General features: G+C 34.7%; 1 protein-coding gene across 2 annotated transcripts in view; it reads right to left on the bottom strand.

Annotated features, from left to right (window-relative positions):
* Positions 1-4,240, bottom strand: part of LOC109206540 (GDP-Man:Man(3)GlcNAc(2)-PP-Dol alpha-1,2-mannosyltransferase-like) — a 5,245-nt gene extending 1,005 nt beyond the window's left edge. The window contains exons 1-6 of one of the 2 annotated variants that reach the window (XM_019369370.1): positions 4,134-4,240; positions 2,734-3,186; positions 1,686-1,972; positions 934-1,120; positions 468-536; positions 161-354 (exon numbers count right to left, since the gene is read on the bottom strand). In XM_019369370.1, coding sequence (XP_019224915.1) covers positions 161-354; positions 468-536; positions 934-1,120; positions 1,686-1,972; positions 2,734-3,039 — 1,043 coding nt within the window. In that variant the 5' untranslated portion in view covers positions 3,040-3,186; positions 4,134-4,240. The remainder of the gene's footprint in view (positions 1-160; positions 355-467; positions 537-933; positions 1,121-1,685; positions 1,973-2,733; positions 3,187-4,133) is intronic. The other variant, XM_019369378.1, reaches the window with a different exon arrangement.

The following is a 14,110-nucleotide window of genomic DNA, read 5'->3' as shown; positions in this document are numbered from 1 at the left end:
GTTAAGCCAAGGCAATAAAAAGTCCATCTCTCATGAAACCCTTACCTTGAAAGTTATAGCTTCAAGCAGTTAAAGAAAAGTTGTGGTCCTGAAAATTCAGTAAAATCATGCCTTGGAGTTTAAGAATTTCAGACAAACAAAATGGAGTTGCACCACTAACCTGTACATGACATTCTTGTGGAACTCAACATGATCGTCCACATTCAGTTTAATAGCTAGGTCCTTCAGATTTTGCAACCTTTTCTCATCTGCTTCATTCCTACAACTACCCACTAATTGGATAATTGGCCTTGGCAGATCATGGTCTAACTTCTTGATGGCAACTGCAAACGCCTCAAGTTGGAGTGGGTGTGCCTAACTCACAGAAAAATCAAGTTTTACAAGACTTTCAAGATTGCAATATACCTTGAAACACCTGCAGAAGTATGGGTACCTTGAATTCTACAAGGACCACATAAAATGCCCACCTTCTCTGGACGGAACTGAGCCACAGATACTATCTTCGGAGGTTTCATTGACTTTTCTAGCGGAAGCGCCTGTCAAGAGCAGTGTCAAGTTTGTCGTTAATATTGGCCATGCAAAAATGCAATTGCTTACTGTCCAACCCAGACTCAACAGACTAACAGAAGAAATAATAAGACCTTCTAAAAAGGAATAGAGTAATGTCATTTCCCTCAATTTTCAACAAAGGCAAGAGTCACGAAAGTCCAAATAAGGATCGAAATGAGAAATTCATCTGAAAAGTACATTGAATCCTACTTTCATCAGATACTTCATCACTGCAAAAATGCAGGACAGTGCTATAGCAAAAAATTAGCCTCAACTCATTAAATTAATAACATCTACAGAAAAAAGGGAAAGCATTAATAACTTTAGGCATCAGGAGGAGAAAGACGGGTTATATTAGCACCAAAAGAGTTTAAAAATACAGACCTGAAGCCTAGAAGTATCACAAGGAGGATACACACGCCTAATTCGAGCTGGTATTCCCCACAGCTTCTCAATATGAGATTGAGTCCATGAAGAATTAACCATTGCTAGGTGTGCACAAGAACCAACAAAGCTGTACAGCCAGCCAAACAGTGTATAGTAAACAACCTTGAACCTGGATAGTATCGCACTGCCAGAAAAGCAATTTAAAGAGCTTCATGCACAGATACAAGCAAAGAAAATGCAAAAATATTACAATCTTATCATATTCAGTCCCTAGGATATATAATTTCAGAAGACCCACTAATGCGTCTAGATGTACACTTTCATGGAGAAGCGGAATAACAATATATCTTCTTACGACTGCCAGTTAGTAAATGACCACATTAATTTGGTAAAAAGATACGCATACATGAAACAAAGTCAACTGACAACATTGTTAATACTAGAAAAAAAAGAAAAAAAGACACAAGCAGATCAACAGTTTCTCATAGGGGCCTTAGGCAACACTTAGTTGACAGACAATGACAAAGGCTTGTCTGACTAAGCATGGCCTTTTCCTTTTTGTTTGAATAGCCCATTCTCATTTTTCTTCAACAAGGTAGACCAACCTTTAGGTGCGTTAGTAACAGAAACTTCCATCAAAATGACTATTTGACTTGTTAGCATGAAATTCTACAGATGGCAATTTTTACAATACAAAAGGAAAAGGGACAGATCTCCTATAGATGGCATATTATGATAATATGTAGTACCTCTTGGCAATCAAGGAATCATTGTTGTACATTGAACTGCGCCCACGAACACGAGATAGCATGTCTAAACTGATAGTTGGATAATGAGTATAGGAAAAAACTTTGCATCCAAATATACGGGCAACTGGATAAGTAAAAGCATATCCGCTAGTATCAAAGTAATATAAAGGTGTATATTTGCACAAAGCTTCCCAAGAAAGGTAAATCGATCCAAAGCTTTGACCAATCATTGTGAAACGAGGGTAAGTGTTTTCTTCAACCCACTTTCTCTTATGCAGATGGACTACCTAATGTAAACTGCAGGAAATCAGTAATCTTGAGCAAAATGACACTGAATGTCAATATATCGAAGTTCCAAAAGAACAACTACATTATGCAGCAATTATCTGGACAGTATATTATATGTGTTTGTGATTACCACCATCAAACATATACCAGTAATGAAGCATCAAAAAGAGGAATATAAGATGCAGCAATACAGGTAACAGGGGATGGAGTATACAATACAGATATCTCAAAGCAGCTACAAACTAACATAAATAAATATTATATTTCTAAACAGAGTAGAAGTGTATTCCTGGTGCAACAATAAAGAATGTTGAGAATTTCAGTGACTTATCAGGGATAGAAGAAGCACAAAGACTATGTGGTACTGTTGAAATCCCTGGTAGTAAAACGCCAGTATCTGGGAGTTGATAGCTACAACACTCGATACTAGTGGTGGAGTTTGGGTGTGTGGGGGAGGGGAGGAAGATGAAGAAACAGGAACGAAAGTGAAAAAGGAAGTTGTTTGTTTAGCTGAACAGAAAGGAAATATGACAATTTTCTATTTTGTGACTTAATGGTTGAAAGTATTCTATTTTAATACTACTTTCACAACTTTTATTAATTTAAATTAGTTATACTAAAACTTTCAAACTTTAGTGTGACATTTCCTATGTCAAATAATCCCTAGAGTTCGTTTCAGGTCAAACACTATCATGAAAAATGAAATAATGGAAATAATATCATGTACGCAGAGTAAAACCCACCGAGAAGTAAAGGATACCTTAGGAGGGTGGATTAGTTTGACTCCAAATCGATCAAGGGCACGGCCACTAAGGCTGTCAGGTGAAGCATCATGATCTCCTGTATATATGACACAGTCTAGATTCGGGTTTTCATCTTGGATGGCTTTCACAGCGCACCACAAGACTCGTTCTCCACCACCTCCGTCATTGGTGTATGGGTGGAAGACCCCAACAGCTTTCTTTCTATTTCTCCAGCCATTGATTACCATAAACAATAATCTTACTGCTTGAGCAATTACCACCGTTACAGCAATAAAAGCACTGAGCACAAGCCAATTTGCCATATTTCTTTTTCCCCTCTTGCGGTTCTCTCACACGTGCTTTTATCGAATTACACTGCTTTCACAATAGGTTGCTGAAGTCACTGATTCTTTTGGCTTTTTTTTTGTCTCTAATATGAAATTGATGATCCTTGACTAACGCGAATTGAGCTTATGAAATAGAATCATATCAAAAGATCAAAAGGGGCATAAAATGCAAAAACAAAATAAACAAATAAATACATAAAGATAGATAGATAGATAAATAGGATCAACAAAAGGGATCCTAAAAGTGCAAAACAAAACAAAAAAACAAAAAACAAAAAGTTAGCAGCTAAATGGGTAATGAAAAACAAATACAGAATAAACTTAAAAATATAAAGCTTGCTAAAATTTTAAAAGAAAGAAAAAAAAAAGGAAAAGAAAAAAAGTATGTGAAAATCACAGTGGCGGATCGAGGTGTTTGCTACAGTAGATTCTATCAAGACAATAACTTCAAATCAACAAGCAACAACTGGATTAAGTTATTGAAGAAGGCATCAAGAAGTAGAAAGTATTTTCAGAAAAGTAATTGTCTCCAAATTTCTTTCTTTTATTCTAGTCATTCCAAATATTCTCCTTTTTAATCCAAAGAGAACTAAATAATCTCTCAGAAAAACTCGAATTCGGAGATTTTCCTTTAACTTCTGAATACTTCACTCTTGATAAGGTTATCACTAAGAATCCTCAAGCAACAAATTATTAGGAAAATAAAAAAACTATGACCTAAGAAGCAAAATCTACCTAACGAGTACAGTATTACTTATTCAGGAAGTCCGTAAATCTCATAATTTACTTATTTAAGCCATCCATGATTATCAAATAATAGGTTCAAATTCATTTAAATTTCAACGTGAAGTTACTTAAAAGCATAAGAAACATGAATTTCACTGATTAAATGACAAAGAACATCTTGAGTATAAGCCAGTAACAAATTAACAAATAGCAATTCACTGTAAGTTCGTATACCACAATAGGTAAATCATTCTCAAATTGAAGGGGAAAAAACGCAAGCAAAAAACTCAAAAACAAAAAACAGAAGATCAACAGTACAGCCAAAGAGTTAGGAAGAAAGATACCTAGCCGAAGGTCGCACTAGCAGTAAGAGTGAGCCGATCGGTTGTCATCCTGGTGGAGAAGATGGTAAGAATACAAGAGGTTGGATCGAACCTATATATATATATATATAATATATATATACTAGTCAGGTTATGCCCGGGCTAAGCCCAGGCCCAATGTCTAGATGAAGCTTCACGTTAGCAAATTCATGATTATTTTTATTTTCGACAAAATTATTAAAAGGAATAGCAGAAGCAACAATTACATGCGGAGTCTGAACCAAAATGTAACAACATTAAAATCTATTAGGAGGTATTTGTTAGCTTAACACATAATTCAAATTGCAAAGAACTTGTTAAGTTTTTAAATTTTAGTTACAATGAAATATATTGTAGTTGTTTTATCTTTCTTCTTAATCAAGTATTTGAGAAGACGTAATTTAAAGTGTGCTGCAGAAGCATAGTGTTTAATGTCATTGTCATCGAACCTAAAATTTAACTATGCACAAAAGATCACCAACAAAATCTTTGTTCCTAAAAGTCATACAACTTTAACTATGCATAAGAGATCACCATTCACCAACAAAATCTTTGTTCCTATATATCATAGAACTGCTTGAAATTTCTCTCTATGTGTCAAGCCCGCTACTTAACAACTTTGGTTTTCTTCATTTCATCAGAAGATAGAGAGAGCATGAGATTTTGTTCACACACCATAAGTCTTGCTTTTTTAGTTCTTTCAGAGTCCTGAAATCTTCATAAACGGTTCTTTTCATCTGCTTGCTACTCTTTTATTTGGGCAATTCATATATTAGTCTGTTTCTTTTTCTATTATAGTTTTCTGTTTATTGTGTTTTGGGATTTCGGTATATAGTTTAAATACGTCAGTTTTATCACAACAATGACGATATTAATTGCGCTCAAAATCACATAGAAAAAGATCATTTCTATCTTGTTTTTTTTCATAACTTTCTTAAAATCTATTGTTTAGAAAAAATAATTTTCTTTACACCAATTAAAATTGACCTTAAACTGAAATTGATAATATAATCTTTGAAATTTGAAAATTAATGAGGTAAGCAATATTTTTAGACAACCAAAAAATTTTATGCAAGATTTTCGTCCAGTAAATTTTGTCCATTAACTGCAAATAATATAGAAATTTGCACCACAAAATGATAACAAAATTGTTTGGAATTGAAATGCGCCCCAAAGTAAATGGACTTGAATTGTATCTTGCTGCCTTGCTTGAGAGTACATGGATAGGGCGTGGGAGACGTGGGGACCATGAGTTAGACATTTGACACTCTTAGAACATTTAAAAGGCTCTAAAAGTTCAGAAAATTTACAGAAGCAAAAAAATAATCTAAGTCAATAAAGTGATAACTCAGAGGTATAAATAAGTGCTAGCTGTGAATGCATGGAATGGGAAATTGAGGTGGGCCCTACTGTTTCAGCAAAATTAGGCTACACGTGTGGGCTACAAACTTAAGGAGTAAGATAATAATGGGTCAGGCAGACATGTTGACCATGAGCTGCCTGGTTATTCCCACTTATAATATAGGCTAGTGAAGGTTGGCCCGTGCTGAGCACAGGCCCAATAACTATATTGTGTAATGCATGATTTTTCTTTTATAGTATTTTTTTAATCTATCTGTTTATGTGCTAAATTATTGTGTAATCCAAGATTTTTCTGCTATAGTATTTTTTAATCTATCTGTTTATGTGCTAAATTACTGATCCAATTTGAAGATTATTAATAAGTTTTATGTATGCTCTTATTTTCACTTATGTTTCTTCTGTTATATAAGTTTTTGTGTTTTATGTATTTAAATTTCTCTGTAATAACATCGTTTGTTCCGATCTATTTTTCATTTCTAGAAGCGATTGGTTGTTAAACATCTATAAAAATCATCTAACATTTAAATCATATTTAACTTTGTAGACAAAAGTTATCCAAAAATTAATTTTTCAACCTTTTTATGTTTGAAAAAGTAGTAGAATAGGATGGCACTAACTTCAACTTTTAATTTCTCATATTTTAGTTTCACAAGAATTGTTGATAAATTTCGTGTATCATATAATATTTATTAATTTCACAAGAATTAATAAAATTTTCAAGAAAGCAATGTGAGTAAACAATGAAAAGGTTTTCAAATATTTTTATGAAAGATCTTAAGGTTTCATTAAAGCAACATTAGCCATGTGGCTATCAAATAGTAGTGAAGCTGCAATTTTTTTTTTTCTTCATATAGTGAAGGTGCAAGATGATACGTATGAACAAGAATTTAATGGGCCCCATTTCTTCAAAGAGTCGTACAACACAGGTGGCTATCAAGAAATTAATATCCTTGCAATGATAGCGGCGGCCAGATGGGACCCATATCTCCAAAAAAGCTTTTGGATAGTAATAATGATGTATGATGAGATAAGCAAAGAGTATTTTTGTCAAAATACATAGATATTTACGTAGCAGCTAAAGTAAGATACTTTTTCGGCCAATCAAATTGCTCTAGCTTGCATGAATTTACCAGAACGTCCTCAAGGAATTAAGCACACATGTTGACCATGTCCTGTTTATCCTCACTTATATAATAGTAGGAGATATATACCCTACCCATTTCGAATTTCCATTGCCACCTCAATAAGTTCTTGGGCTTTTTGGTCTTTTTACCTAAATTCTCCCAATTCACTTAGTGCCCTAAAAGTACATTTTCAAGCCCCTCCCGTCGAAATCGCGCTATTCACTGGCGGGAAAAAGGGACTAAGCAAGCCATTGCTCTTCTATGAAATTCCAAGGTTATTTTTAAGTTTTCTCTCTTCCAACATTGACTAGTGCATATGGAGGTAAGCATATAGTATTTTAATACCTTTTTATTTATTGATCAAATTTTGGGGTTAAAAGTACTTTTACTTTTGAAACAGGGGTGTCCAATGATTAAAAGATTTTTTAGTTTTATATTTGCTTTGTGCCTTTCGATTTGCTTCTTGCTTTTTGATTTATAATGCAAAATTTACTGTTTCAATGAACTGATTCTATAGTTGGATTACTTAAATGTTTTGGCTAATTGTTTCTTTTGATGGAACTAGAAAATACAGGTTTTCAACAGTAGGAGTTTCAAGAAACCATTGTCCATGTGGTGATATTGGGTGCTTTATTAATGGAGATACAGTTGTAGGAACTGCTACAATTTCAAATGAAGAACTAAGAAAAGAGAATGTTATTGATGTTAGTGATGATGATTTGCAAATGGGAAAAGTGTTTGATAGGATGATGAAGCTTACAATTACTATATGAATTTTACTAAAAATTTTGGTTTTTCAGTTAGATGTGATCGCCATTTAAGAAGTACAGAACATCCTACGAGAATTTATAAAAAGGATTATGTTTGTCATCGTGCTGGTAGCCCTCATGCTCAAAAGGTCGTTGAAAAAGAACGACAAAGAAATCGAAAATCTTCCAGATGTAACTGTAAAGCCAAGATGTCCATGCCAAAGATATATTTGATGGCATCACTCGTTGGACAGTGCTATATTTGATAATGTTCACAATCAAGAACTATTGAGTGACAAAGAGGTAAGATTTCTCCCCGCTTATCGAAATATTGACGTTATTGATCAAATACGAATTATACTTCTTGCAAAAGTTGGTTGTTCAATAAGTTTAATCAGAAGAATGATTGAATTAGAAAAGGGAGTAAATCCAAGCCAATTGCCTTTCACAGAAAAAGATATAAGGAATTTTGTTCAATCAGAAAGTTCTACTAATATTGAAGGTGATGCGTTGGAGCTATTGAAAATATGCAAGAGTTTGAAAGACAAAAATGTTGATTTCCAATCTGATTTCACTGTTGATGGATGTCAAAGACTCGAACATGTCATCTGGAAATTCGGAGACTTTATCGTGCTTATGAAGTTTTTGGAGATGTAGTCGTCTTTGACACTACTTATCGATTGAATCGTTATGAAATACCATTAGGACTTTAGATATGTGTGAACAATCATGGCAATTTTTTTTTTTTTTTTGTGTTTTCTTGTGCAATGAGAAGGCATCTTCTTTTTCTTAGGCTTTAATGGTAAAAATTATTCTAATATCTAGCTACACGAAAAAGTTTTTTTAGCTTTACTGCCACTATATGTTTATTTTGCTGAGTTTCGTACGGCTTATGGATGGAAAGCACCCACAAACTATATTAATAGATCAAGATCTTGGCTTAACATAAGCTATTGCTAATGAACTGCCATACTCTAAACATGCCTTTTGTATATGGCATATTACATCCGAGTTCTCTACTTGGTTTTTTTTGTCCTCGGTTCAAGATATTTGCAATTTAAATTTGAATTTCATAGACTTTATGAACTTGGTAACATCGATGAATTTGAGCACCAATGGGATGAATTGATCTCTCAATTTGATCTTGGATCGGATAGGCATATGAAATTGCTATATTTAAATCGTGCATCTTGGGCACTGCCATACTTGAAGGGATACCTTTTTGCTGGAATGACTACGACTGGATGCTCAGAATCTATTAATGTATATTTGAAAAGATTTTTACATGCCAGAACAAGTTTAAAAGAATTTGTTAATCAGATTGGTACTGCAGTTAGTATAAGAATCCATGCTGGGAAAAAGGGAACAATACGGCAAAAGTATTACAATCCTCCAATTAAGACATTCATGCCAATGGAGAAACATGCATCAAAAGTTCTCAGGCCTTTCGCCTTTAAGTTGTTACAAGATGAGATGGTACTTTCTGTTGGGTATGGTCTATTTCTATATAGTGATGGATCATATCTTGTGCGTCACTACAACAAAACTATTTTGTGGATGTTTTGTGTATTGGAATTCAATAGAATAGGTTGTTGAATGTTCTTGCTAAGAGTTTGAATTTTCAGGAATTTTGTGCATTATTCTATTCGAGTATTTAGTGCTCATAACTATTTCATGTTGCCTGAGAAGTATCTACTGGCTAGATGGAGGCAAGAAAATCCATTGGTTCTAAAGTTTACTCATATGATGAAACTCAGTAATGATAACAACGAGTTCTAGAGTCTTCATTCTACATTCAGAGATGACTCTTGAATCAATAAAGACAAAAGTTCGTCTTGAATATGCTAAGAAGGAATTGCAAAGAGTGCTGCAAATTGTTCAATATTTTCCTGAAAATGAGCATATGAGTGAAGAACATGAACATGTTGCTTTTAGTCAATTTATAAAGAGCAATTCTCTAGATGAAGATTATCACATTGAAAATCCGCAACAATCTCAAACAAAGGGAAAAAAAAGGAAAAAGGTTAGTTGGGCGCATTGAAGATGCAAAGAAACTAAGATATTACAAGGTTCCTAATTGTGGTGGAACTGGCCGCAACTCAAGAAATTGTCCACTGCAAAGGAAATTAATTGAAATCCTAACAACTCAATCTCCTAACAAGTAAGTATATGAGTTTTATTATATCTAATCTCTTGTAAAATAGAGATACCCATAATGCATACAAATTGAAATAAAAATTTTATTTTGATTGCAGGATTCCAAAAGGATGGACAAAGAAGCTCTATGGTGATCCAACTGTGAAAAAGTTTTTTTGCTTACTTGAATCAGCCATGATACATCATAGTTTGTTGATCAATTGTGTAGCCAAAATTACAAAAATTATTTTCTATTTATGAACAAGATATCAGTCGTAATACATTATTTTTTGAATAGCGACATCCTTTATTTCATGTAAATTCTGTTTTAGATGAGTACAAGAGGAGGGGGCTTCAATCACTGTGTAATTTTTTCTTTTTAAGTTTTTAGCAGCTTTTAGTTTGTCTATTTATATCTATTTTTGTTGTCAAGCTCTGCATTTGTATACTTGAAGCAGTGATTCGATTTTGACTCTTCCTTAGATTAGTAAAATTCGATTTTTAGGGCACTAACTGAACTGAGAGAATTTGGGTGAAAAGACAAAAAAATCTAAGAACTTATTGAGGTGGCAGGGACATTTATGGAAATTCAAAAATGGGTGGGGTGCTAACATACTACCTTCATGTAGTATGTTAGCAAGAATATTTTTGGGAGCAACTATATATATTAAAATTTAAGTTGTACGACCTTGCAGTAAGTTTTTTGAAGAAAAAAAAGTCTACTACGCTGAAAAATAGGAAAAAGAATGAATGGAGAATGAACATTGATACATACTTAAAAAAATTCACAAGTATCATTGTGTCATGAATTTTGATGGTGAATCTTGCAATAGTTAAGATGAGAAAGAAAATCTTGCAATAGTTAACTCGATAAACATAATATTAATCATAAGACCTTTTATGATCGAATTATATTTTTGAATTATATTCTTCACATTTACTTATTTACACATTTAATTCCTCTATTTCCAGCTAAAAGTTGGTTATAGCAGTTAGGCATGTGGGAAGCACATGATTTCCCAAAGTTAGTTGTAACTAACCTACCCCCCCCCCTCCCCCTCCCCCTCCCAGATTTCCTTAGGCTTTATTAGCTGGATTAATTCCTATTTTTAAGCATCAAATTAGTGATTTCAGTCAATAATATCTTCTTTCTTATCTGTCTAAACTCATATCTCAATTGTTTGAGTGATTGTTCAAGAGCAATTCTTCTAATTTGTTCTTTAGATCTCTCGGTTCTTTCTTGAATTGTGGAGATCGTAACATTGATATCAGAGTGAGCCTTTCCGTGGATCTGTGAGTGGAAATGGGTGAACACAATACTAGAATTCAGGAATTACGCAGAGATCTCGATGGACTTCGAGGGTCCTTCAATGGCATCATTGGTAATATGAAGGAATTGAGGAGAACTGTCGATGAGAAATTGGCAGCATCCATGGAAGAATTCAAAAGAATTTTGCTAGCAACTGTTGGCAATCAGAGATCAGCATAGGAAGTTACTCCTAATGAGCTTAGGGTACGAAGAGAAGATAAAGATGAAGCGCACCTGAAGCAGCTAGGGCGCGAAGGGGTGATGAATATCAGTTGCCAACTAGAAGTCATCAACTGGAGTTTCTAAAGTTTGATGGCATGGGGTTGCGTGATCGGTTGTACCAATGCGAACAATTCTTTGAAGTAGATGAAACTCGAGCAACTTCAAGGGTGAAACGTGCTTCTTGTCGACTTGAAGGAATTACAATAGCATCAAGTTTACATGAAAACTAGAATTACTAGAGAGTGGCCTAGTTGGGGGGGGGGGATATGTGAGTAGTTTATACTCTAGATCTGGATCTGAACTTTTTGATGATCCAATAGGAGATTTGACTAGATATAATTGAGTGAAGAGTATATTGTTAGTTGTTTCTTGATAGGACTTAAAAGAGAAATTGAGTTACCAGTGAAAATGTTTGCTCCCAAGTCCTTGCAAAAAGCCATTAGCTTTACCAAAATTCAAGAAGAAATATTGTTTATCCAAAAGGGGTCCTTGAGAACCACCCCAATTCTTTCAAATCCCATACATGTTCAAAGATTTCAACCCAACCCTAATAACAATAATAACCAATCTTATCAATTTTATTCTAAACCTAATCAAAATTTTCAAAAGTGCCAGAGTTCTCAAGCTGGAGCCAGTAAAACCATATACAAAAATCCCCAATTCATAAGTCCTGCAATGATGGAGGAAAAGAGTGCCAAAGAACTTTGCTTTCGATGTGATAAGATGTATACACCTGGGCATGTATGTTCTAAGAAGGGTAGTTATTTTCTATTGAGGTGGAGAAACCAATAGAAGAAGTGAGAGAGGGGGAAGTGGACATGAGATTCAATCTTTCTGAATTTTTGTGTTTAGAAGGAATAGAGGGTTATATGGATTCTGAAGAAGCTATTTTAGCTTATGTGTCAGTTCATGCCATTACTGGTATGTACAACTTTAGAACTGTGTTCAAAACTATGAGGGTCACAAGTTCTGTGAAGGGAAAAGTTGATACAATTCTGATTGATACAGGCAGCACTCACAACTCCATAGATCTTGAAATAGCTAAGAGAATGGGGTGTTACTTGACTTAGATTTCATCCATTTTCTGTGTCGGTGATGGTAACAAGATGTACATTAGATCTATGTGCAAGGGATTTGAATGGAAAATGCAAGGGGGTGTAATTCCTATTTGATATGTTGACTCTTCCTTTGGGAAGATGCAACATGGTTTTAGGAATGCAATGGCTTACCACTCTAGGGAATATCCTTTGGAATTTCCAGAATTTAGGGATGGATTCAAGCATTAAGGGCAGAAGGTGTTATTAAGAGGAATTCAACCACCTGCTTTGAAGTTGATAGAACAACGGCAGATGCACAAACTCTTGGCCAAACTTGTGAATTGTCCATGATGTCTGTATGTATGTTTACAACAGACCCTGTTCCTGAACCTTGCTTGTGGGGACTGGCGGGACAACACACAATAGAGGATGACGAGACGGAACTACACGGATACTGGAAGAGTACAATGATCTGTTTTAAGTTCCAAAAGACTTGCCCCCACATAGGGATTACGACCACAAAATAACATTGAAGGAAGAGACATCCCATATAAATACCAGACCATATAGGTACCCTAATATTCGAAGAGAAGAAATTAAAAAAATAATTGAAGAGACGATGTCTACTGGTATGATAAGGGATAGTACCAATCCTTACCCATCGTCATGGTAAAAAAAGAAGGATGGAAGATGGAGGATGTGTGTGGACTACGGGAAACTTAACAATCATACTGTTAAGGATAAATTTCTCATTCCATTATTGAAGAATTATTTGATGAGTTGCATGGTGCTAAGTTCTTTTCCAAGCTGAATCTTAGGTCAGGATATCATCAAATCATGATGTGTGGGGATGACATTCCTAAGACTGTTTTTAGGACTCATTGTGGTTATTTTGAGTTCTTGGTCATGCTATTTGGCCTTACCAATGCTCCCTCTACCTTCCAGAGCTTAATGAATAAAATATTTCAACCTTACCTTAGGAAATCTTTTCTTGTATTCTTCAATGATATATTAATCTACTACACTTCTTGGCATGATCATTCGCGACATTTCGAACTGCCTTTTGAGGTTTTGAGATCCAATACATATTTTGTTAAGAAAAGCAAGTGTACATCAGGTGAAATTCAAATTGATTACCTAGAGCACTTGATTTTTGCCGTTTGTGTTGCTATAGATCCAAACAAAATGAGTGAAGTTCTCACTTGGCCTATTCCTAAGACAATTAAGGCCTTGAGAGGTTTTCTTGGTTTAACTAGCTATTATAGAATATTCATTAAGGATATGGTGTTATTGCCAGGCCGCTTACTGATCTCCCTAAGAAAGGGAATTTCACTTGGAATGAACTTACTACTCAAGTTGTTGAGGATCTGAAGAAGCTTATTACCTCAGCAACTATCTTAGCATTATACCAAAGAGTTTGTGGTTGAAACTGATGCTTCAGGAGATGGTATAGGTGCAGTTCTGGCTCAAGATGGAAAACCAATAGCTTTTTACGGCAAAGGAATATCTGCTAAAAATAAAGCCCTTTCTGACTATGAAGCAGAGTTATTGGCTTTGGCGAGTTCAATAAAAAATGAAGGCCTTATTTGTTGGGAGGACACTTCACCATTAAGACTGATCATCACAGTCTTAAGTACCTGTTGGAACAAAGAATTACAACCCCAAGTCAGCAGAAATGGTTATTCAAATTACTTTGTTATGACTATACCATATCCTACAAGAAGGGCAAAGAGAATATTGTTGCTAATGCTTTATCTAGAGGGGAGGATTCTGTTCAGTTATATAGCATCTTTGGTTCTCAAGCAGAGTTGTTGGATGAAGTCAAGGGTTCTTAGGAAGTGGATCTTGTACTGAAGACTCTCATGGCTAAGTTGCAGTCTGGTTCACCTATTAAAGCTCATTACAAATGGCAAGCTGATATTTTGAGTAGGAAGGATAAGATGATGGTAGGTTCTGAGGAAAAACTGGTAGCTTATTATCATGCAAGCTCCATTGATGGTCATTCTGGCATTTTAGCCAC

This window comes from Nicotiana attenuata, chromosome 2 (genome assembly GCF_001879085.1).
Source record: "Nicotiana attenuata strain UT chromosome 2, NIATTr2, whole genome shotgun sequence".
NCBI lineage: Eukaryota > Viridiplantae > Streptophyta > Magnoliopsida > Solanales > Solanaceae > Nicotiana > Nicotiana attenuata.
This window is presented reverse-complemented; position numbering and strand designations above follow the sequence as displayed.